The 24,032-nt window shown below is 41.8% G+C and overlaps 1 protein-coding gene across 1 annotated transcript in view; it reads right to left on the bottom strand.

Moving 5' to 3' along the window:
• LOC127445835 (glycerol-3-phosphate dehydrogenase, mitochondrial-like) overlaps window positions 1-24,032 on the bottom strand; it is a 55,181-nt gene that overhangs the window by 30,035 nt on the left and 1,114 nt on the right. Inside the window, exons 2-8 of the mRNA XM_051706240.1 lie at window positions 22,051-22,155; window positions 15,721-15,892; window positions 14,886-15,010; window positions 13,430-13,527; window positions 11,869-12,032; window positions 826-990; window positions 81-225 (exon numbers count right to left, since the gene is read on the bottom strand). Coding sequence (XP_051562200.1) covers window positions 81-225; window positions 826-990; window positions 11,869-12,032; window positions 13,430-13,527; window positions 14,886-15,010; window positions 15,721-15,892; window positions 22,051-22,149 — 968 coding nt within the window. The 5' untranslated portion in view covers window positions 22,150-22,155. The remainder of the gene's footprint in view (window positions 1-80; window positions 226-825; window positions 991-11,868; window positions 12,033-13,429; window positions 13,528-14,885; window positions 15,011-15,720; window positions 15,893-22,050; window positions 22,156-24,032) is intronic.

Here is a 24,032-nt window from a genome sequence, read left to right as displayed (position 1 = left end):
GTTAACACCATAACATACACTTGAGGAAAGAAAAGGGCAGGGAGAGATACAGTAGCAGAAGGCAGGATTGTGGGAGTTACCTGTAATATCCAGGGATGACGATGTGAACTCCTGCACTTGGCTGGCAGATGTTGGCAGTTTTCTGGTTGTCCATTTTGCGCAGTGAGTCAGTGAATGGGCCGGTAGCATTGATGACACATTTGGCACGAATGTCAAACTCCTGCCCTGTGAACGGCATTGTGGGGTGTTACACTAACTGAACACGGCTGACTGCAGGGGACATTTACTGAGAATGTTAAAAAATTCTCTTCAATTACAAAGATTATGAACATGGGGTTTGCTGAATTTAAAGGGGTTGCTGCTTGTTACATTTTGAATTTAGCATTTTGGAAGCATAAAGTCCACTTGTTAAAAGTCCATAATGTTGGTTGAGGTTTCTTGCACCAAAACAGTAAAACCTTTTATACAGTTCGCTCCATTTGGGGGGGCTCCATGACCCATTTTAGCAAGTTAGTTTCAATAAATGGTCTGGGTGGACTGGGGTGGGAGTTTTGTGTTGAACATTAGATTATGCCTACACGTTAGATCACTTGTTTTAGAACATGGAAAATCCTCTGTTCCATGATAAGTTCCATTTAATTTTATTTCACTTTTGAATTGTTAAGTAATTCCATGAATATCATTCATTAAAACTGCTTGTGCATACACAGAAAGTACTTACTAATATACACGGTACAGTAAATAGTATAAACATTTTTTATATATAAATAAATGTGCATGTGTTGTCCTGTGTGATGTACATGTTTTACTTTATACATATCTCACCTGTGATAACGTCTCGGCAGCGGGCACCACATACTTTCACTTGGCCTGTTGTAGTGTCTGGTTTCTTTAGCAGATGAACCACCTCTGTGTAATTAGCAATGGCAGCACCATGACGGGCTGCTGTTAGAGCGATGGCCAGGTTCATACGGGCATCATTGTGCTGTCCTGAAAAGAGCCAGAACAGAAAGTGTCACAATACACACAAACTAAATTGAACACCTACTGTTTTAATATAAAGTTTACTATAAACTAACCCTAACCCACACATTAAAGGTGCTGTTAGTCATTTTTCATGGAAAAGTATGCTAAAAATGTTCCTACTTCCTGAACGATATCACTAAAAATAAGTGTTCTGAGATTTCGCACCAGTCTCTGTGACAGTACAAGACTCTGTAAACAGCAAACAAAAATGTGTCTGCGTTTTTATAGTAGGCTTTTGTAGTTGCAGCGAATTATAGAGGCTTACAGGAATATTCTGGTTTCAATACAAGTTAAGCTCAATCGACAGCATTTGTGGCATAATATTGATTACCACAAAAATTTATTTTGACTTGTCCCTTCTTTTCTTAAAAAAAAAAAGATAAAATCTGGGTTCCAGTGAGGCACTTACGATGGAAGTGAATGGGGCCAATCCGTACATTTTTAAATACACACAGTATCAAAAGTATAGCCACAAGACATAAAAAATATGTGTGTGAACATGATTTTAGTGTGATAAAATCGCTTACAAACCTTTTTTGTGTAAAGTTATAGCCAATTGTACAACTTCGTTGCCATGAAGATGTCATGTCAACAAACCCTAAAATGATTGTAAAAATGAAGATTTAAACAACTTTCAGCTCAAATAATACTTTTATAAAATTAAAAGCTCTGCATTTCTACCTTTAAACCCTCCAAAAATTGGCCCCATTCACTTCCATTGTAAGTGCCTCTCTGTAACATAGATTTTTGCGTCTTTTTTTTTAAATAAAGGAGGGACGAGTCGAAATAATTTTTGTGGTGATCAACATTATGCCACAAATGCTGTTGATTGTGCTTAACTTGTATTGAACTCGTTATATTCCTTTAATGCCATTTTTATGTGATGAGGTTCATAACAAATGTCAGTTGGGGGTGCTATTTTGCTGATGTTATTTTTGACAACCACTTCTGCTTGGTGTCGCTCTCAATAAAGCTCATTTGGTATCTTTGGAGTGCTGGTTTTGGAAATAGGGGGCGTGGCTAATCCAATGGCTCAAATTCCAGAACAGCTAAATTTGCCATTAAAAAGAAAACTTTTAGTTTTTGAGAATTAAAAAAACAAAAAACAAAAAACATTATTTAATTAATAATTTAAAAAAAAAAACTAAACTCCGCAAATTACACTGACTGCTTCGACCCAGTCAGTGCTGTATCTGTGTTTTCTTTCTTTGCAGGTTCAGTTGATGTGATTGGGGCGTGGTTTGTGTGCACCTGAGCCTTGTTGCGGTGACCGATTTAAACGCTGTGCTTCCACTAATTGTGGCCGCTGCTTAGGCAGTCTGCCAGCTCCCCGTTTCAGTTTTGGCTGTTGTTTATTTTTAGCATCCATGCACTTGCTGTTACAACACTTCATGTTCATACATTTACATTCACAACTGACTGACATCACTGATTACTGATATTCTGATTATGTTAAAAATTAGTTTTTTGTTAATAAATACCTTTTCTTGTTTACCCATTTGTGTCGCCTTCCCTTTATGCTGCATCTTGGAGCCAGGTGTAACAGAGGTTTCCTATCTGTCACTCACTTGAAGTTGTGTCGATGTAGTGACACTAGGGGTCACTCTTGGGAGCCCGAGACACCTCTGGTCTTTGATAAAAGGCCAATGAAAACTGGCGAGTGGTATTTGCATGCTACTCCCCCGGACATACGGGTATAAAAGGAACTGGTATGCAACCACTCATTCAGATTTTGTCTTCGGAGCCGAACGGTCATGCTCACTGAGCTGAATACTACTGTTCATTCACCTCTGCTGGATCTGATGGCGCATTTCAGCGGCTTCTCCCGCCTCTGCACTGGTGCACTGCAGAGAATGCCCCTGGGCGCTTCGGCAGAAATAAAAGAGTATATTTCTCTAAAAGAGCATATTTCTCTAAAAGAGTATATTTCTCTAAAAGAGCGGCACACACGGAACGTCTTTTTAAAGACGCGTCTTTCTAAACATGCTTTTCCAATTGTGTGTTATTCCTGGTTGCGCTCGTTATCTCTCGCCTTCTGACGGTCACGATCACTGTCTTTCTTGTCTGGGCACTGCTCATGCGGAGACAGCGTTCGTGGATGGTCATGTTCTCATTGCGAGGATATGTCCATGGCAACGTTGCGGTCGCAGCTCACCTTCGTAAGAAAGCAAGCCACCCCAGAGGCTCCCCGCCTCAGTCCTTTTACCCACGAGTATGAGGCCAGAGCGGCTAGCACTGGGGGCGATTTGGGGACCCCAATGGGACCGCCTCCACCGGGTATCCCCCCGCGGATCTCCCAATCCCCAGCACACTCGTCTGCCCCGATCGGGCTTCTGGATGAGTCCGCCGGCTCATCTCATGGCGAGTTCGACCTCTTATTCAGAGCCCACGAAAGTGATGAGCTCTCGAGAGCAGCATCGGAGAGCGGGCTCGTCCAGTCGTAAGCCTAAACTGGGCTCCTCCCTTCGGGGACGATTACCCAGTCACAGGCTGACGCGGAGATGAAGACATGCTTTCCCGGGCAGCCGTGAGCGTCGGCTAGAGTGGAACTCACCGCTCTTCCCTGAACCCTCGCGGCTCGGTGATTGGTTCCTGGGCTCGCGGCACCGCTCAAAGCCACGCCCCGACCCCGTTCCTTTCTTCCCGGAAATGCATGAAGAGCTGACAAGGTTGCGGGAGGCACTTTTTACTGCCCGGTCCCGATCTTTTCGGCTTCCCCACCCTCACTATCCTCGATGGTGGGGCGGCCAAGGGCTATTCGGCAATCCCCCGGTGGATAAAGGCGCTCGCGGTGCACCTATGCCTGCAGAGCGCCACCACCTGGCGCGGGTGCCCAAAGCCCCCGTCCAAGGCCTGTAGGTTTACGTCGTCTCTGACGGCCAAGGCCTACGGTGCCGCTGGACAAGCCGCCTCCGCCCTGCACGCCATGGCTCTCCTGCAAGTCCGCCAAGGTGCTAAAGGAACTGTATGAGGGTAGTTCCGCCCCAGGATTGATGCAGGAACTGCGCTCGGTGACCGACCTCGCTCTCCGAGCGACGGAGGTCACAGCGCGGTCTCTCGGGCGGACGATGGCCACACTAGTGGTCCTTTGGCTCAACCAGGTCGAGATGGGCGAGGCCGACAAGACACGATTCCTTGCTGCCCCCATTTCCCAGGCGGGCCTATTCGGCGACACCGTCGAGGACTTTGCCCAGCAGTTTTCGATGGTGGAGCAGTAGACGGATGCTAGCCGGCATATCCTGCCCCGGCACGGCTCAAGATCCCACACCCCGTCTACTCATCGCCAAGGGCGTCCCCCTGCGGTGACTGCACCGGCTTCGCCGCAGCCTGCCCCTTCGGCCCAGCGTGGAGCCCACCGCAGGAAGCAGACGCCACCCGTCTCGCGGCCACCCAGAACCCGTGAAAGGCTTCAAAGCGCCCTTGAGACGGGCGACCCAGGGACAACGAAACCCGCTGCTCTGGACCTGGTAAGCAGATCTCCATCTTTTTGTTACCTTTTGCATTTAATTGCGCTGCATGCCCAAGTGGCTGCAGTACTCAAGAGCTCAGCAAGAGCGGTTTCCTTGTTCCCTGGGTCACTTATCCGGTGTGCATGGCCGTCATCACGACCACCGTCCACAACTCTATTTGGCAGGTTTGGCGCTCCAGCGGCGGTCTCCCGCCCCTAAGCGCCCAGCTGTGGCACAAATCTGCCCCCGATGTGACAGTCTCCATGGGACACGAGGACAGGCCTCTTCCTCCCCGTCCCAGGCTGTTCCGGGGGTGGTCACAAGGAGCCAGGTAAGTGCTTCGATGTCCTTAGACTCAGCACGGCCACGACGTGGTGTGGCACCTCGAGCTCCGCCCCGCCGCGAGGCCCCACCTGCCGGTACGCCCGATGACATTGTCCCTTTGGTCCCCCTTGCACAGAACTTGGACGCATGGCTTGCGCTTTCCAATCCGACGCGAGGGCTGGTCCGGACCATCCAACTCGGCTGCACGATTCACTTCGCCGGGCGTCCGCTCAGGTTCAGCGGTGTCCACTTCACCTTGGTGAAGGACGGAAATGCTGCTACCTTGCGCAGAGATCGCTACCCTCCTACGGAAGGGTGCGATAGAACCTGTCCCTCCAGCCGAGATGAAGAAGGGGTTTTTCAGCCCCTACTTCATCGTACCGACAAAAGGCGGTGGGTTGCGGCCAATCTTGGACCTGTGAGTTCTGAACTAGGCTTTACACAGACTCCCGTTCAAGATGCTGACGCAAAAACGCATTCTGGCGAGTGTCCGGCATCAAGATTGGTTTGTGGCCGTAGACCTGAAGGATGCGTACTTCCATGTCTCGATCCTTCCTCGACACAGACCCTTCCTGCGGTTTGCATCCGAGAGTCAGGCGTATCAGTACAAAGTCCTCCCTTTCGGCCTGTCCCTGTCTCCTCGTGTCTTTACGAAGGTCGCAGAGGCTGCCCTTGCCCCATTAAAGGAGGTGGGCATTCGTGTTCTCAACTATCTCGATGACTGACTAATCCTAGCTCATTCTCGAGACATGTTGTGCGCACACAGGGACCTGGTGCTCTCACACCTCAGCCGACTAGGGCTTCGGGTCAACTAGGAAAAGAGCAAACTCCTCCCGGTTCAGAGCATCTCTTTTCTCAGTTTGGAGTTGGACTCAGTCTCCTTGATGGCGCGCCTTACGAACGAGCACGCCCAGTCGGTGCAGGACTGTTTGAAGGCATTCAAACAGAAAACAGCTGTTCCACTGAAACTTTTTCAGAGGCTCCTGGGGCATATGGCATCCTCGGCGGTGGCCACCCCGCTCGGGTTGATGCATATGAGGCCGCTTCAGCACCGGCTCCAGACTCGAGTCCCGAGATGGGCATGGCGCCACGGGACACGTTGTGTGGTCATCACGCTGGTCTGTCACCGTCTTTTCAGCCCTTGGACCGACCTCTTGTTTCTACGGGCAGGTGTTCCTCTAGAACTGGTCTCCAGGTGCGTCGTGGTCACGACAGACGCCTCCAAAACGGGCTGGGGCGCTGTTTGCAACTGGACGGGTCCGCGACTGCATTGGCACATTCAACTGCCTCGAGTTGTTGGCAATTCTGCTCGCCCTGCGGAGGTTTCAGCTGTTGATCCAGGGCAAGCACGTGTTAGTTCAGATAGACAACATGACAACGGTAGCATATGTCAACCGCCAAGGCGGTCTGCGCTCTCATTGTATGTCACAACTCGCCCGCCGTCTCCTCCTCTGGAGTCAGCAGCACTTCAAGTCGCTGCAAGCCACTCACATCCCGTGCAACCTCAACACTACAGCGGATGCGCTGTCACGACAAGTTACCCTCAGGGGAGAGTGGAGACTCCACCCTCAGGTGGTCCAGCTGATTTGGAGTCGATTCAACAGGCACAGGTGCACCTGTTCGCCTCCCAAGAATCCTCCCCACTGCCCAATCTGGTACGCCCTGACTGAGGCCCCCCTCGGCATAGACACGCTGGCACACAGCTGGCCCCCTGGCATGCGCAAATATGCGTTTCCCCCCGTGAGCCTGCTTGCACAGACCCTGTGCAAGGTCAGGGAGGACAAGGAGCAGGTCGTCCTGGTAGCACCCTACTGGCCCACCCAGATGTGGTGCTCAGACCTCACGCTCCTCGCAACAGCTCCCCCTGGCGAATTCCCCTGAGGAAGGACCTTCTTTCTCAGGGACGGGGCACCATCTGGCACCCGCGCCCAGACCTCTGGAATCTCCATGTCTGGCCCCTGGATGGGACGCGGAAGACCTAAGCGGTCTACCACCCGCGGTTTTAGACACGATCACTCAGGCTAGGGCCCCCTCTACGAGGCGCCTGTATGCCTTTAAGTGGCATCTGTTCGCTAAGTGGTGTTCTTCTCGACGCGACCAGTGCTTTCCTTCCTGCAGGAGAGGCTGGAAGGGAGGCTGTCCCCTTCCTCCTTGAAGGTGTACGTTGCCGCCATAGCAGCACACCACGACGCAGTCGACGGTAAGTCCTTAGGGAAGCACGACCTGATCATCAGGTTCCTAAGAGGCGCCAGGAGGCTGAATCCCTCCAGACCGTGCCTCGTTCCCTCATGGGATCTCTCCGTAGTTCTTCAGGGTCTACAGAGAGCCCCCTCTGAGCCTTTGCAGTCAGCCGAGCTTAAGGCACTCTCCTTGAAGAATGCCCTCCTGACTGCACTCACTTCCATCAAGAGGGTAGGTGACCTGCAAGCGAAACACACGCGATTAAGCCCGGGATAGCTGGCCGGGTGTATCGCTTGCACATAGCGCTTTCCACCTCCCTTGGAGCTGAAGACGTGCGCCATTAATTCCCAGTAGTGTTCACAAACTTTGTTCCCTGGTTGACTTCCTCCGAGCCCTGTGGCAGTCGAGTTTTCGGAGAGACTCGCTGCCGGCCCAGTACACGCGCTAACTAAGAGCCCTGTTCTGGGGTAGGTGCTCCGCATGTGGCGGTTCCCTGTAAGGCTAACCCCATGCGATTTATATATCTTCTGCTAATTCGTTTCCCTGTTGGCAAACTGCGTCTTCCTTGGGCAGAGCCCCTCTGCCCCAGTCAGTTTGTAGTAACTCCTCCCCCATTGGGCAGGATCTACCTTGAAGACTCTCCACATGGTTGGAATGACCATGTGACGTATTTTTCCACTTAAATATCCCCCCCTCTCTTTGGGCGAGGTGTGGTCTCCGCGGTGTCTTCCCCTTGGGAGGGACACCCCCCGACTAGACCTGGTGGCCCAGCCGGATAATCCCCCTTCTTTTTTAGGGAGTGGAAAAAAAGAAAGGGAAAAGAGACCACGACTGGGTTAAGCCTGTCTCTATCTTTTGGGTAGTCGACTTATCCCCAAAAAGGGCCGTTCGACACTCATAAATATGTTGGGGGAGGTTACGTGTCGACCTGGTGTGCTGGCTATGAGGCACACAGTAGTCTGCCCACCACACACCGCCAGTTCACGTAACAAAGTTCAGCCAATTGTGGCGTTTCGTATAGGGACCCCTAGTGTCACTACATCGACACAACGTCGAGTGAATGACAGATAGGGAACGTCATGGTTACTTGTGTAACCTCTGTTTCCTGATGGAGGGAACGAGACGTTGTGTCCCTCCTGCCACAACACTGAACTACCCGCTGAAATGGCCGGACCTTATATCGGCTCCTCAGCATAAAACCTGAATGAGTGGTTGCATACCAGCTCCTTTTATACCTGTATGTCCGGGGGAGTGGCATGCAAATACCACTCGCCAATTTTCATTGGCCTTTTATCAAAGACCAGAGATGTCTCGGGCTCCCAAGAGTGACCCCTAGTGTCACTGCATCGACACAACGTCTCGTTCCCTCCATCAGGGAAAGGAGGTTACACAAGTAACCATGATGTTATGTCAGATTTAGCTATTTTTTGAGGACAAATTTATCCCCAAACTTTAGTCAAGTATGTACACACGTTTACCTTGTTATCTAAATGGGGACATACCATAGACTTCTATTGTATTTCAATAAAGCTATTTGTAAGTACTAACCATAACCCAAATCCTAATCATAGCCCTAAAAGGAAACTTGGGGCATTTTTAGAATATATAAACACATACTTTCTGATCCACTTTTCCCTATAAGGGAAATTATTTTCCTCAGATTTAGCAAAGCATTTTTTCAGTAAACTTGTCCGCAAAATTTAGTCACACACAAACACATAACGTCCTACATGCCTAGAGCCCACTGCACCCACTAACTGTAAGAATTGCTTCATGATTGTAATGCATTTAGTTGTGTGTATAGTTTTTTAATATTTATATATGGTTAATCAAAGCACTTCAGCAACTTCAGACACACTTGAAACATGAATTACAGGAAACCTCAAAGGCAATGTGATATCACTCTATTACGGCAACTAAACTAGGTTTAGAAAACGCCTCTGTGATGCAGTGCGACTGGGTAGGTCTGTAAAGAACCAGAGGGATAGGTAATCCACGTAAGCATGTCTAATGCTAACACATGCCCAGGGCAACTCCACCAGACAATAAAATAATAACACAGGCAGGAAGCCTGTTTAAAGGGCACACTTCTCAAAGAATAATATGCAGTGAAGGCACCAGCATGCTTTGTTAGAGATCCCATGAACCCGCACTGGCTGTGTCTGCCTCCATGCTCACAGCTGTGCTTGCGACCCATGATGCACTGAATGAGTCCTCTTAACTTGCAGAGAAATTCGAACACGGAAAATACACATATGCATGTTGGAATATTGTTAATTGCATGTAAGAGGACAAATCACAGCTCATATGGAAAGCTGTATCCTAAAGCAACAGACATGAAATGCTTGGCTGAGCTTGAATGTTTATTAGAGAACAGCTTGCAGGTATGGAGAAAAGAGCAGAGCTTTTGTGCCGCAGAGCTCCAAGCAAAATTATAATGAAATAAAGAAAACACTGCATTACAAATGACTGAAAACAAAGATAAGGGAGTTTTGCTGTCAGATTAGATAATAGATTAAAAAAAAAAGACATACACAAAGAATGAATGGCATATCATAGCGGAGGAGGGATGTGATGGGTGGTCGTGCATGTGGGTGAGATAGAATGGCGAGAGAGAGCGAAAGAAAGAGAGAGGGACTTGAGGAGGGCAAGGAACAGGAGGAAAAGAAGAGAGAGAGAGTACGAGTAGGGGAAAGAGAGAGAGGGAAAGAAATAGAGGGAGGCAAATAGCGACAGGCAGGCTGCGATCTCCAGCGGAGAAGGTCAGATTCGGAAATGTCACGGCCGTGATTGTTCCAGATTGAATAATTGGAGAGAAAAGCCGACTGACAACCCAGGGGAAGGAGGGCTGGTGGGGGGAGGAAGGGGGAATGGACATGGCAAGAAGAACGATTAAAACGCACCTCTAAACTGTCATCACATTCCCCTATTTCACACACACATGCATACACAAATTAAGATGTTTCTTAAAGGAATAGTTTGCCGATAAATAAAAATGTTGTCATCATCTAATCACTTACCCTCTTGTCTTTCCAAAAACATGCTTGACTTTCTTTCTTCCATGGAACACAAAAGGAAACATTTTGAAGAATGTACTGGTCACACTTTTTCTCGCAATTACAATGAATGGGGACTGGAGCTTTCAACCTTAAAAAATTATGCGAAGCCACCATAAACATATCATAAAAGTGGTCCATCTGACTTGCGCTTTCCATTCCAAGTCTTACAAAGCCATCCGATATGTTTAGGTGAGAAACAGACCAACATTTAAGATGTTATTCAGTAATAATCTTCCCCACCAGTGAGAGGTGAACTCCAGAACCACTGCGACTGGATCACTGAGTCAGGATCAGGCCGGATTTAGACCGGAGAAGGGTTCCTTCACAAATCAGACTTCATTACTTCTCAAATGATTGCACCGACTAGACCTAGGGCAGATGTCAAGATCTTAAGCTATCGTATGATTTCAGAAGACTTGGCATAGAGTGGAATAGAGTCGTATGGACCACCTTTATGGTCCTTTTTTTTATTCTTGAAGCTTGAAAGCTTCTCCATTCATTGTAACTGAATGGAAAAGAGTTCTTTAAAATGTCTCCTTTTGTGTTTTATATGGGTTTGTAACAACATGACGGTGAGTAAATGATGACAGAATGTTCATTTTTGGGTGAGCTAATCCTTTAACGCAGACACATCTCAGAGCAGTTACTGGCAGTACATAAACACGCCATGGCAGGGAACAGAGCATCCAGACGTCTCTTTGGCTCCGTTTCTCCCATAGAGGGACTCGATGTGACAGATCGCTGCTCATATAGCCGCCGCACTCCCCCTGAATGTAAGCTGCCCGCGAACCCTGCGAGGGAATGTGTGTATCAATGCAGGCCAAATGAAGTTTGACAGGAAGCACCGGAAGGCAGCGTTAGAGGGCAGGGCTTGTGCTGCCATGGAAGAGACCTTGAGTAAAGGGGACACGTTCTGCACACCCAGACTAACCAGTAACATATGGAAGTTTTGCCTGGTGGCAGCCTCAGGCTGAGAGACAGACACAATGACTGCAAGTTTGGCTGCAGCAGCCAGTGGCAGTTTTCCAATTGAAATAATGCAGGAATGTTATACGAGTCAAATGTGCTTGCGCTTATTACCACAAAAACAGCAAATGACAGCAGTTATGATGCTTTATTCATAATAGATTATAAATTGTATTTTAACAACAGAAGTCTATGACTATGTTCGGAATAGCATACTACCATACCACACTCACTATTGCTGCAGTATATAGTATATAGTGTGAACACTGCACAGTATTTGAATTTTCTGTATGCATGAAATACCTGGATGACCTACACTTGACTTGACTTGACCTTCCATTTCCATTGCAATGAATGAAATCTTATTCTTGACTCATTATGTGATCAAACTGCAAATTGTTTTATACAAAATTGGATAAAAAAAATGCCAAAAGGATAACTGGATGATGCTTACAAGGCATTAAATATTGCTACTCGTGCAAGAGCCTTGAGCATCACTATATTATTGTGAAGCAGATGGTAAGCCTTCTGTTTTCAACAAGAAAATGTTTGTTGTCAATAGACTGATTTTTTTTTTTTTTAATTACAGTTGGCAGTACGGTTACATTTTTTTTTTTTTTTTTTGGTTGGCTGAATAAAAATATAAACCTAACCAGCATCATACTGCTGTTTGAAATGATATCACAGAAAAATGCCTTCTGTTTTACTTATTATTTAAAATAGTACAATATGGTGTTACTGCTCAGTGTACAGTAATAAGTAGTGAGTATACAGTAGCTTCCTAGATAGTATTCCATTCTCAATTTAGCCTATTACTTTACTGGAAAGAGCTTTTGTATGTTTCACCCTCTCTTTTTTCTCACCATCATAGTAGACAATGGCTCCCACGAGTTTGTCTTTCTTCAGCATAGGGAAGAGCTCCAGTGCTTTGCTCTTACTCAGAACATAGCTGCTCTTCAGACATTGTGAGCCAGCCACCAGGTCGTACATCTTAATGCCAGCCCAGTAATATGGCAGCTGCCACCACCTGAGAAAAACATCGGCAATCATGTCCAGTGACAATAACATGGCATTACTATTTCTGTTGAGAAACAATGCTGGAAAACATGAATTCAACAAATATAATGACTGTACACACTGTACCATAGGAATATTCCGGGTTCAATACAAGTTAAGCTTAATCAACAGCATTTGTGGCATAATGTTGGTTACCACAAAATGTAATTTCGACTCATCCCTCCTTTTCTTTAAAAAAAAAAAGGCAAAAATTGAGGTTACAGTGAGGCACTTACAATGGAAGTGAAGGGGGCCAATTTTTGGAGGGTTTAAATGCAGAAATATGAAGCTTACAATTTAATAAAAGCACTTACATTAACCTTTCTGTTAAAACTCATGTATTATTTGAACAGTAAAGTTGTTTAAATCGTTGTTTTTACTGTCGTTTTAGTGTTTGTTGACTTCACATCATCATGGCAACAAAGTTGTAAAATTGGCTATAACTTTACACAGAAAAGATTAGTAAGCGATTTTATCACACTAAAATCATGTTAACATGCATATTGTTTATGTCTTGTGGCAATACTTTCGAAACAGTGAGTATTTTAACATTTACGGACTGGTCCCATTCACTTCCATTGTAAGTGCCTCACTGTGACCCAGATTTTAGCTTTTGTTTTAAAGAAAAGGAGGGGCAAGACAAAATTAATATTTGTGGTAATCAATATTATGCCACAAATGTTATTTGAGTTTAACTTGTATTAAACCTGGAATATCCCTTTAAGCTGGAAAAATATGGACTAGAATATTCTATCACTAATTACAGTGGTTGTACCAGGACATCATAATATCAGACTTTTCCAAGTACCACTAAGTCATAAAGCACCTTGTGACATATTTGTTTTAAATTTAAAAAAATCTGACAGGCAAATTATGTAATCTTAAGGTTTCTCTTTTCTGCGACCCTTTCACACTTCTCTGGCTGTTTTAAATATCAGAGCAAGGCATAAATGCCACAAGTAATTAGTAATGATGATGGTAAGGACAGTAAGATCCTTTAAAAACCCAGAATGACAAGGGGCAAAGACTGGACAGGTAAGAGGTGCACAGAATATCCCAACCCGACCTGCTACAGGTGACCACATAAAAGGTCCAATGCCATTTCTCTGAACTTATCAATGGATTAAAATACAAAAACTCTCTTTTATGCAACTAGGATGTCTCTAGTCTTTCTCTTTGACTTCTTTCTGTCTTTCTTTCTTTCTTTCTTTGCCCCAAATTTCCATTCCCTTCTCTATATTCTCTGCCTAATGTTTCACTCTATCTTTTTAGTGCTTTTTCTAAAAAAAGAAAAAAAAAATGTGTAAATTAGTGTATTGTGTAAATTGGTGAACAGAGGGCAGTAACTGGTTCAACTGATTTTCTTACTTGTAAACAGGAAGCATTATGGGTAAAGGGGCAGACAGGTGGGGGGCGATGTCCAACAGATTGGCGCGTTCATGAAGGGCCTCTTTCACCATCATGTACTGAGGAAGAAAATAAAATTTGTTCAGTCAAAACTGTTCAGTTAGTATGATAGTATTTATCATCTAAAGTTTTCAGTTTGCTAAATGCAATTCAGTTGTTCTTCATACAAGTTACTTGTTATGATTTTACAATGTTCGTATTTAAAAAAATATATTGTAAAATAGAATAGAATACATTAAATAGAATTAAAATTGAATTTATTAAATAGTATCTTAATTTTCAAGATTTAAAGGGATAGTTCACCCAAAAATGAAAATTCTCTCATCATTTACTCACTTTCATGCCATTGCAGATGGTAATCATATTTAAGTCCTTTTTTTGCTATAAATCTCCACTTTCACATTCCTTCACATTTTGAAAGTGAAAGTGGAGATTTATGGTAAAAAAAGGTCTTAAATTTGTATCTGTTTCTCACCCACACTTATCATATCGCTTCAGAAGACATTGATTATTAAACCACTTGAGTCTTAATGATTACTTTTATGTGGCCTTTATATGATTGTTGGAGCTTCAAAGGTCTGGTTACCATTCACTTGCATTGTAAGGACCAATAGAGCTTAAATATTCTTCTAAAAATCTTTGTTTGTGTTCTGTGGAAAAAAGTCAGTCACATCTGGGATGGCATGAGGCTGAGTAAATGATGAAAGAATTTTTGGGTGAACTATCCCTTTAAGCTAAATTATCTCGTGACCCAATGGTTGAGAATTAAAATCAACATGAATAGCTGTTTACAACCCATTTTACTTCCCTAATCTGATGTATTTCTGAGTAAAACAGGATATTCAAAATGGAAACAAATTTAAGGCGAGACTTTGGGAACTGATGGGATTGTCAAAAGTGGGTGTTACATACCAGAATGGAACCAGGTGGTTGGAGGGGAGAGGAATAAAAAAGAAAGAGGAATGTGTGATGCAAGCTGAAAATGAAAGTCCTTTCAGAGGTGGAGCAAGTTATTACATTTTATTGAAAGATTCCGAAGACATTTCTTTATTTGGAAAAATGTACACTAAAGAATCATGGACAAAACCCCCCAGAAACTAGCAATACGAAACGAGCACCCTCATGTTTAGTTTTCATGTTGACTTTAAAGTCTAAGAACGTAGCTGTTTTCCACTTTTAATTTACAACATCATTTGAAATTATAGTGATGATCAGCAGTATTGAAATCTCTGTTGGTCAGGCTAAATTTTGGTTATCCATCCTCCACACTGGTGCTTTAGTTCTGCAGTAGCTTACTGAGTGTTTGTGATTGTCTAGTCTCTCTGATATGTGCTCAAATGTCACAGCGGTGGCATAAGCAGCCTTGCAATCCTTCTTCTAAATATTAGGGGCAAATTGGGAAAAATGGGGCCTTCACCTGCTCATAATCTAGTTTCATGATGGCTTTCTGCAGATAGCGGACTCCTCCGTGAATGAGCTTGGTGCTTCTGCTGCTTGTGCCCGATGAGAAATCACTCCGTTCTACGAGGGCGGTCTTAAGATCTGGACGAGGGGGCAAGAAGACAGTTAAGGAACAGATTAGACAATGCACTGGCATTTCAAGACCTTATGGTGCCAAATATTTTGACTGCAGCTGCTGTCATTTACATATGGCTTTTCTCAATTTCTGTAATATGTATGAGGAAATATCACAACATGCTTATTGCATCCAGGCATATATCCTGCCTGTTATTGACCTCCAGTACTTAATACAACTTTAAATGAGAATAAATTATTTTCCAAAATGCTGTTTGAATAACAAACTAAGAAAAATAGAATAAACTAAAACCAAACAAAAAATTAAAAGGACCTGCATATTATGTAAGATTGGATTCAAGGCAGTAGATTACTCATGCACAATCAGTAATTATTACATATAATATAATGCAATATAATATAATTAACATTTCTTTACCACTAAGGGAACCAAACAGAATTGGAAAAATAATGATTGTACATTGCCCGACCTTTTATTGTTCGATCAAACAGGTAGTTCCAACCTTAACTCAAGCCATTAGCTCAGCTAGAATTTGTCGGACTGCTTAAACACACAGAGCAATATTTGGAAGCCCCACAGATTCACCTAGTGAACCTATGAATTGCTGACTTATAGCTGACTCTACTTATTAAAATGGGAAAGGAGAAAGTATTTACAGTAATATAAAAAAATGACACACTTCAAGCAAAGATTTTTGAAAAACAGTAGTACTTACTCCGTGTGACAGCGTCTAAGGCACATCCTGCACCAGTGGCTCCGCCCCCCACCACCAAAACATCAAACTCTTCTGTGTTTCGCAGTGCTGAAAGCTGCTCCTCTCTTGTTGGTAGAGCATCTTTAAAAGGCATTTTTAACTCACCATGCGCCTCGACATAAGCCAATCGAGCCTGGATACAACCAGCAGGAAGAACAACAAAGAAAAACAGAGCTAACATGGGAGGACAGTTGTATTACATAAAGCCAATTACACTACCGGTCAAAAGTTTTGAAACACTTGACTGAAATGTTTCTCATGATCTTAAAAATCTTTTGAGGTGTATGCTTAAATGTTTGAAATAAGTTTTGTAGACAAAAACATAAATTTGTGCCACCATATTAATTTATTTCATTATAAAACTAAAATGTAATTAAAAAAAAAATGTTTTTGAAATTGATGTCTTGGACCAAATAATAAAGAAAAGCAGCCAATAAGTGCCCAACATAGATGGGAACTCCTTCAATACTGTTTAAAAAGCATCCCAGGGTGATACCTCAAGAATTTGTCAAGAGTACATGTCTGCAAATTCTAGGCAAAGGGTGACTACTTTGAAGATGCTAAAATATAACACAGTTTTGATTTATTTTGGATTTTGTTTAGTCACAACATACTTCCCATAGTTCCATTTATGATATTCCATAGTTTTGATGACTTTACTATTATTCTAAATGTGAAAAAATAAAAAAATATATATATATATAAAATAAAGAATGAGTAAGTGTTTCAAAACTTTTGACCGGTAGTGTATATTAGGCTTTATGCTCTTTAAAGATGCAATCCAGAATGTGTACAATCTATCACATTTCTGAGCTGATTATGACTAAATTTTGTTTCAACTTCAAGACCTGTGTCATTGCTAAATCTAGATCTAAATCTTGGGGTTTCTGGATTGTATCTTTAATAATTACATATAATTAAACAAGTTTAATTAGAAGAATTAAAAAATTTACTAAAACGCTAAACATGCACTTTTCTTAAAGATCACTCCAATGAAACATTAGATTAGTAACCATGCCAAGATGTTGGTATTAAATGGAATGCATAAATATTAATTTTAGATTAGTGTTGGGTTAACAAAGTTCTATTTAAAGGGATAATTCATCTATAAATGAAAATTCTCTCATTTACTCACCCTCATGCCTTACCAAATATGTTTGACTTTCTTTCTTCTGCTGAACACAACTAAAGATTTTTAGAAGAATATTTCAGCTCTGTAAGTCCAATCAATTCAAGTCGATGGGTACCATATTTTTCAAGCTCCAAAAGAACATAAAGGCAGCATAAAAGTAATCCATAATGCAGTCCTGACCATCTCCAGTTGAGAATGTGTGGTGCATTATGAAGCACACCATACAGCAACGAAGACCCCGTACAATTGTGCAGCTAAAGACCTACATAATGGATGATTGGGGGAAAATTCCACTTTCTAATCTTAACAAATTTGTGTCTTCAGTGCCCAAATGCTTAATAAGTGTTATTAGAAGAAATGGTGATGTTTCACAGTGGTAAGCACTCGACTGTCCCAACTTTTTGGAGCGGGTTGCAATCATCTGATTTGAAATTACTGTGCATTTTCAAAATACAAGGAAATTCACAAGGAAAAACATCATATAATGTGTTGTTATAGTGCTTTCAATATAGAAAAGAGTGAATATAATTTACAAACCACTCCTTTTTGTTTTTATTAGCATTTTTCATACTGTCCCAACGTTTTCGAAATTGGGGTTGTAAAAAGGACTTAAACATTGATCTGTTTCTGACCGACACCTATCATATTGCTTCTGAAGATACAGATTTTACCACTAGAGTTGTATGGATTACTTTTAAGATTCTTTATGTGCATTTTGGAGCTTCAAAATGTTGGTACCCATTTACTTGCATTGTATATACCTACGGAGTTTAGATATTTCTCTAAAAATCTATGTTTGTGTTCAGCATAAGAAACAGAGAAAGTCATATATATCTGGGATGGCATGAGGATGAGTAAATGATGAGAGAATTTTCATTTTTGGGTGAACTATCCCTTTAAGTTAGACATAAAATACAAGTTTCAGTTCTAGTTCTAAAAGATGTAATAAACGCACAAAAATGAGAATTAGGATAAATTACATAGTCACTCTTTATGGGAACTTGCACTGTGACCATTCATATAATAACAGATAATAACTTTTGGTACATAAACTAGCAAAATAAATACCTAAAACAGTTTTCCTTAAAAAAATCCCTTGCATCCAAGTATTCTGACCAAGTCTTTTTTTTTTTTTTTTTTTTTAAGAAGGGTTACTGACAGTGTGAATGTATCAATCTCTCAGTTGCATAGTGCCCTCTACAAGGAGGCACAAAAAAACCTCTCCAACATAAATGAAAACAAAACCAGCTTGGGCGAATCTAGGTGTCAAGAGTTTTAGCCATAATTAAACGTTTTATTCATTTTCTGTTAGCATTTGGCCTAAATGATTACATCAATCTGCCCCCAAAAGCCAGTAGGGTCCATTTGACTTGCAAATGACCAAATGAGCACAGACATTTGCAATTTAGACAGTAATAGTATGTAAAAACAATATTCAGTAATTAATGTCTATTTCCAAGGACAGACATATTTAAAACATCCACACACTATTAAGAGAGGCTGTCCTGCAATCACGACAAGTGCACGACGGAAACAGAGAATTTCATGCAAATATGCAATCGGCCACAGGAGAGTGATACTTCAGCCAGAGTGTAACAGTGCCCTTGCCATAGAGGAGACAAACACACACACTCACCAAATTAACATTACAATCCCAAAGATTAGCATCTTCCACATGCATGATTGCAGGCAATTTTTGGAAAAGCAAATTCATTATTTTGCTTACCCATTTAGGCTGCAATGAAATGACACGAAGGATAAATAAATAAATGGAGAAGCATCAGAACAAAAGTTTGTGTCAGTGAAAAGATCAATATGAGATGCAAATGTGATGTGAAGGTGTCAGTGTAAGAATTAACTTTTTTTATTAAAGAGGCCCTATTATGCTTTTTGGGATTTTACCTTTTCTTTAGTGTGTGATATAGCTGTCTGTGCATGTAAATGGTCTGCAAAGTAACAAAGCACAAAGTCCACGCCAAAGGGAGTTACTCTCTCCCACAGAAAACACTGTTCTTGAACTGCCTGAAAAGCCTGGTTTGCAGTCCAGCCATTTCTTCTGTGACATAGCTACGCCACTATATAACAAACTTGCATAATGCCTGCCTAAGGGCTACTTTGGCATGCCCTCAAACAAAGGTAGTTATAGCTGAGGCCAGGATGAGTTGGGTTAGTGTTGTCGCCATGTCGAGAAGACGCTGTTTTCTTCACTGAGAAAGCAAAACCCCTATATATGAACTTCCAAAGGCAGACGAATTGAAGAATCAGTGGTTAAAATTCATTTTTACCACTATTGCTCAACAGTACAACCACAACAATAACAAAATTGTCGATCTCAAGAGTCTTTATCAGTGGTAAAGTGAGGAGGTTTACAAGCTGTAATGTTACAGTCGCTATCCACGGTAGTCCAAGGCTAACTTGCTCACTAACTCTCTAATACCCCAGGTAATGTCCAACTAGGAGTAAGCCTCTGTTCTCCGTTCATAGTTCTGGCGACAAAAGTTCGGCTACACCCATTCCAAAAAAAGATGACAAACTTTTGTATCTTTCACTTGAAGATTTGTTAGGCTCACAATAATCAACAGTGTACTTGGTCTCGATTTACACTACCGTTGTTACCGTGATGTAGAGAATTTACACAGTTATAACAATATATCTGAAATGTAAGAGAGCTACAAAATTAAAATTGACCACTGTGAAATGTCCTGCTCAAGTTGTGCTTGAATGGTGGTTCATTATCAGACTCGGGCTTGAACTGGTACGGCAAAACCAACGCCATTGTTATCGTAATTACAATAGTGTTTACAGCTGCTCAGGAAGCCCCAGGAGCTGAAACTCGGTTATGGTAAGGGCCCTTACATTTCCACACATGTGCTAAGTGGTTGACCAATCACAACAGACCTTGCCAGCTGACCAATCAGAGCAGACTGGGCTTTTCAGAAAGGGGGGCTTTAAAGAAACAGGAGCTAAAACAGAGCATTTCAGACAGAGGGTGAAAAGAGGTGCTGCAGCAATGTACAGTATGAGAAAAATAATGTTATTTTTTAACATTAAAGCATGTAAACCTTTTCTAGTAAACCTCTAAAATAAAATTATGAACCTGTAAATGAGCATAACATGGGCTCTTAAGTGGTATATTTGCCCCCTAGAAATGATTTTCAGGAGCATTTTTGTACTTTTATGAGATAATTGTTTGTTTCAGGGCATACTGTTTCAGTGTTTTAGTTCAGATTTAAAGTAATATTCCGGGTTCAGTACAATCAAGTTATCAAGTTAAGCTCAATCGACAGCATTTGTGGCATTAAGTTGATTAACACAAAAATTATATTTAACCCGTCATTTATTTTCTTTAAAAAAAAGCAACAAAAAAAACAAAATCGAAGTTACCATGAGGCACTTACATTGGAAGTCAATGGGGGAATTTTTGGAGAGTTTAAAGGCAGAAATATGAAGCTTAGAGTTTTATAGGAGCACTTACATTAATTCTTATGTTAAAACTTGTGTATTATTTGAGCTGTAAAGTTGTTCAAATTATAATTATAATAATAATTTTTACGGTCGTTTTAGGGTTTAAGTTGTAAAATTGGATGTTACTTTACACTGAATGGTTAGTATACGATTAAATCACACTAAAATCTTGTTAAAATGCATATTTATGGCTATACTTTTGAAATACTTTAGCATTTTAACGTTTACGGATTGGCCCCATTCAATTCCATTGTTAGTTTTTCCTTGTAACCCAGATTTTTTCTTTTTTTAAAGAAAATCAGGGACAAGTCGAAATTAATTTTGTCGTAATCAACATTAAGCCACAAATGCTGTCGACTGAGGTTAACTTGTATTGAACCCAGAATTTTCCTTAAAGTTTTTTCCACTAAAAACCACATTAATAAAGAATTACAGAATAGAATACTAATCATATATATATATATATATATATATATATATATATATATATATATATATATATATACACATAATCTGTTATGCAATAGATAAAAAAAAAAAAAACAGAGAAATGACCTATACAAGGGCATTTATATATCTAGGGCATTTCTGTCACTTTTGGTGGTATTTTTGCCCCAAGCCATGGTTAATTTCTGACCCTGACCACACTACAACTTATAAAGTCTTGCAGAGTGTTCATGTTGGTGACATATCAAAGAATTCTGTTCAAATTATATCAGTAAGGTGAATTAAGAAATGTATCCGAACTCAAGATGTTCTCTAAATGTTTTTTTTTCTCCCAAATTAATCATTTAGTGACAATCTCCATGGCAACCACATCCTTGAAAGTGCATAATTCTCTCACTCCCTGGAGTTTCGTTGGGAATGGAACAGTTGAGATGCAAGATAATGGACAAAATGGGCTTGGGAAGATTTAAATAAATGATGAGAGAGAAAATCAGGACTCCCATTGCTCTTCAAGGGTCTGTCTTTTTTTCTTCATTTGTTTCAGAAAGCCTTGTTGATTATCTTAATCTACTTGACCTTCCATTATTTGGTATAGCATCTAAACAGACAAGACCCCTGGGGTTCGCACTAGTTTAAATACAGACAAACATGGTGTGTAACTCTCTCCCTGATGGCGTGAATGGGGATCAAATTGTTCATGATTACATATTCAAGAGAGATCCTTTAAACAATGTGTGTATCACTGTTCAAGTGTAATCTCCCTTTAGCAAACAAAACCCGATTTTAATATGGTAGTCTACCCTAGAGAGAGCAAGTTTGGAGATTTGAGGTGACACATAAAAGTATAACTGTGATTTGTTAATGTATGGATTTGGTAGGTCTAATCTTAATAAGAATGGTAACTCGTTTATAATATCTATCCACATCAGTTTTTGAGTTGTTGTCCATGAATACATTATGAATTATAAATAAAGAATAGTTAAACATAAATTTAAATTGATCTGTATCTTTAGGATTGTATATATACAGAGAGCACATTCCTGAGTCAGGATGAGGCATGCTCTTGTACAGATGGGTGTGAACAGCTGCAATCTCTGTATTCTGCAATCTAACCTGTAGGAGTCACTGCATGGATGTGAAATGTGAAACCAAAGGTTTGGTATTTGTCAAAAGAATTTGCCAAAACTTTACACTCAAATAGCATGAGGCAGGGCAATAACATTTATGATATTTAAATAATGAAATACCTGATTCTTCTTGTATTCAAAGAACTGTGACAGGCCGAAAGCTGCTGCTACAGCTCCACCCCCTATTAGCGTCCCCTTTACTGCTTTTCTGAAAGCCATTGACACCTGTAAGAAGCACAGTAATAAATTGAGTAGATTTATGAGTAATGTTTAGATACATTTAGAAAAGTCCATCAATACACCTTTTAGGACCAGCTTCCTCCACATCAGTATCAAAGCTTAAGGCAATTACTATGCACCAGCCACTGTCATGGCATACAGTATAATATAGATCACATTTAATTATGATACAAATATGGGTCCTAGGTAGCTCAGCAAGTAAAGACATTGACTACCACACCTGGAGTTGCAAGTTCGAATCCAGGGTGTGCTGAGTGACCCCAGTCAGGCCCTTTAAGGAACCAGCTGGTCCGGTTGCTTGGGTGGGTAGAGTCACGTTGGGTTAACCTCCTCGTGGTCGCTATAATGTGGTTCTCGGTAGGGGCGTGTGGTGAGTTGTGCGTGGATGCCGCAGAGAATAGCATGAAGCCTCCACACGCGCTAGGTCTCCGTGGTAACGCACTCAACAAGCCACATGATAAGATGTGTGGATTGACTGTCTCAGACACGGAAGCAACTGAGATTCGTCCTCCACCACCCGGACTGAGGCGAGTCACTACGCCACCACACATTTTTGCTGCTTGTTCAGTTTACTTAATTAAAATGAACTAAGGGGGCTTTCACACTGGGCACTTTGCTGTGGTCCGATTCCGAGTGCGATTGTTCCCGATGCCCCCCGCAGCTTTGGTCTGGTTTCACACTCGCTTGATTCTATTGAACCCCGGTCCATTTGCGTTCATCTTACGTCATCACAAACACAATGCGACTCATCAAACTTTTTGTTTTTTTGTTATTTTGGTGCCATTATGTATAACGACAACTGTGTATATGTGCGCTTCATGGTGTAACTCATCAGATGTCCAGGTGAAGGCGGCATGCTGCTGCTCGCAAATGGCGTTTTTTGAGGAGACAGCTGATTGCAAGGAATTCATTTGCATCTTTGTTTACACTGCACGCTTACACTCGTTTCCAAGGTGAAGTTATCGCCACTGTCATCTCCTATTATACACTATATTTATAACCTATAATAGTATTTATATATAGTATTTATAAGGCGTATAGATAGATAGATAGATGTCGTCATCGGCTAAAACGCATGCGCAGGTTACATTACTTCCTGAACGAGTGTGCACCGAGTCCGAGTTGCTTTCACATTCACGCGAATGTGTGAAATCCACCTCCTACAGGTAGTTTCGGGTTCGGTACTGTGGTGCGCTCCACGGTCTGCATGACAGCTTTCACATTAACAATTTTTCATGCGAACCGTGCTGTGTTTCGAACTAAACTGCCAGTGTGAAAGCACCCTAAAGCAACACAATTCTTGCACATTTCACCACAACTTGATTTCTTTGTGTTTTATATCCATTTATATTTTTAAAATGGAAGTTTACTTAATCCATTTGAGTTGGGACTACATGAATACTTTTTGTGGCATTAATGTAGCATTGATGAAACTGGGCATGGGATTTCCATTTCCCAGCATGCTTTGCATGGGACTAGTAAATGTTCAAATTAAGTGCTATTTTATGTGTTTTTGTGCAAGATGAATATAAGGGTGGATACTTGTCAGTGTTTAATGTTATGCTGAGATTTAGAAGGTTTCTGTTATGTTGGAGTTTTGGGGGTTACCATTATGGTGAGAACTGGAGCTTGAGCTAGCAATGAGGACAGGTAGATGTCACACTTCAAACTGATTGCTCGCTTCATTGAGCAATTGCTATACTAACCATAGTATAGTTAGTAATTTACACTCTGTAGTGCTTCCAACCAGCATGTATTTTAGCATGTTAAAAATCACTTTCATTAGTCAGTACATAAAGAAACAAAAGAGATTTATGAGTTACATCAACACGTCTACTTTTGTTAGGTTTACCCAATTTAAC

This window comes from Myxocyprinus asiaticus, chromosome 9 (assembly GCF_019703515.2).
Source record: "Myxocyprinus asiaticus isolate MX2 ecotype Aquarium Trade chromosome 9, UBuf_Myxa_2, whole genome shotgun sequence".
In the NCBI taxonomy this organism is placed as follows: Eukaryota; Metazoa; Chordata; class Actinopteri; order Cypriniformes; family Catostomidae; genus Myxocyprinus; species Myxocyprinus asiaticus.
Note: the sequence above shows the minus strand (reverse complement) of the source record. Positions and strands in the feature narration are given on the sequence as shown.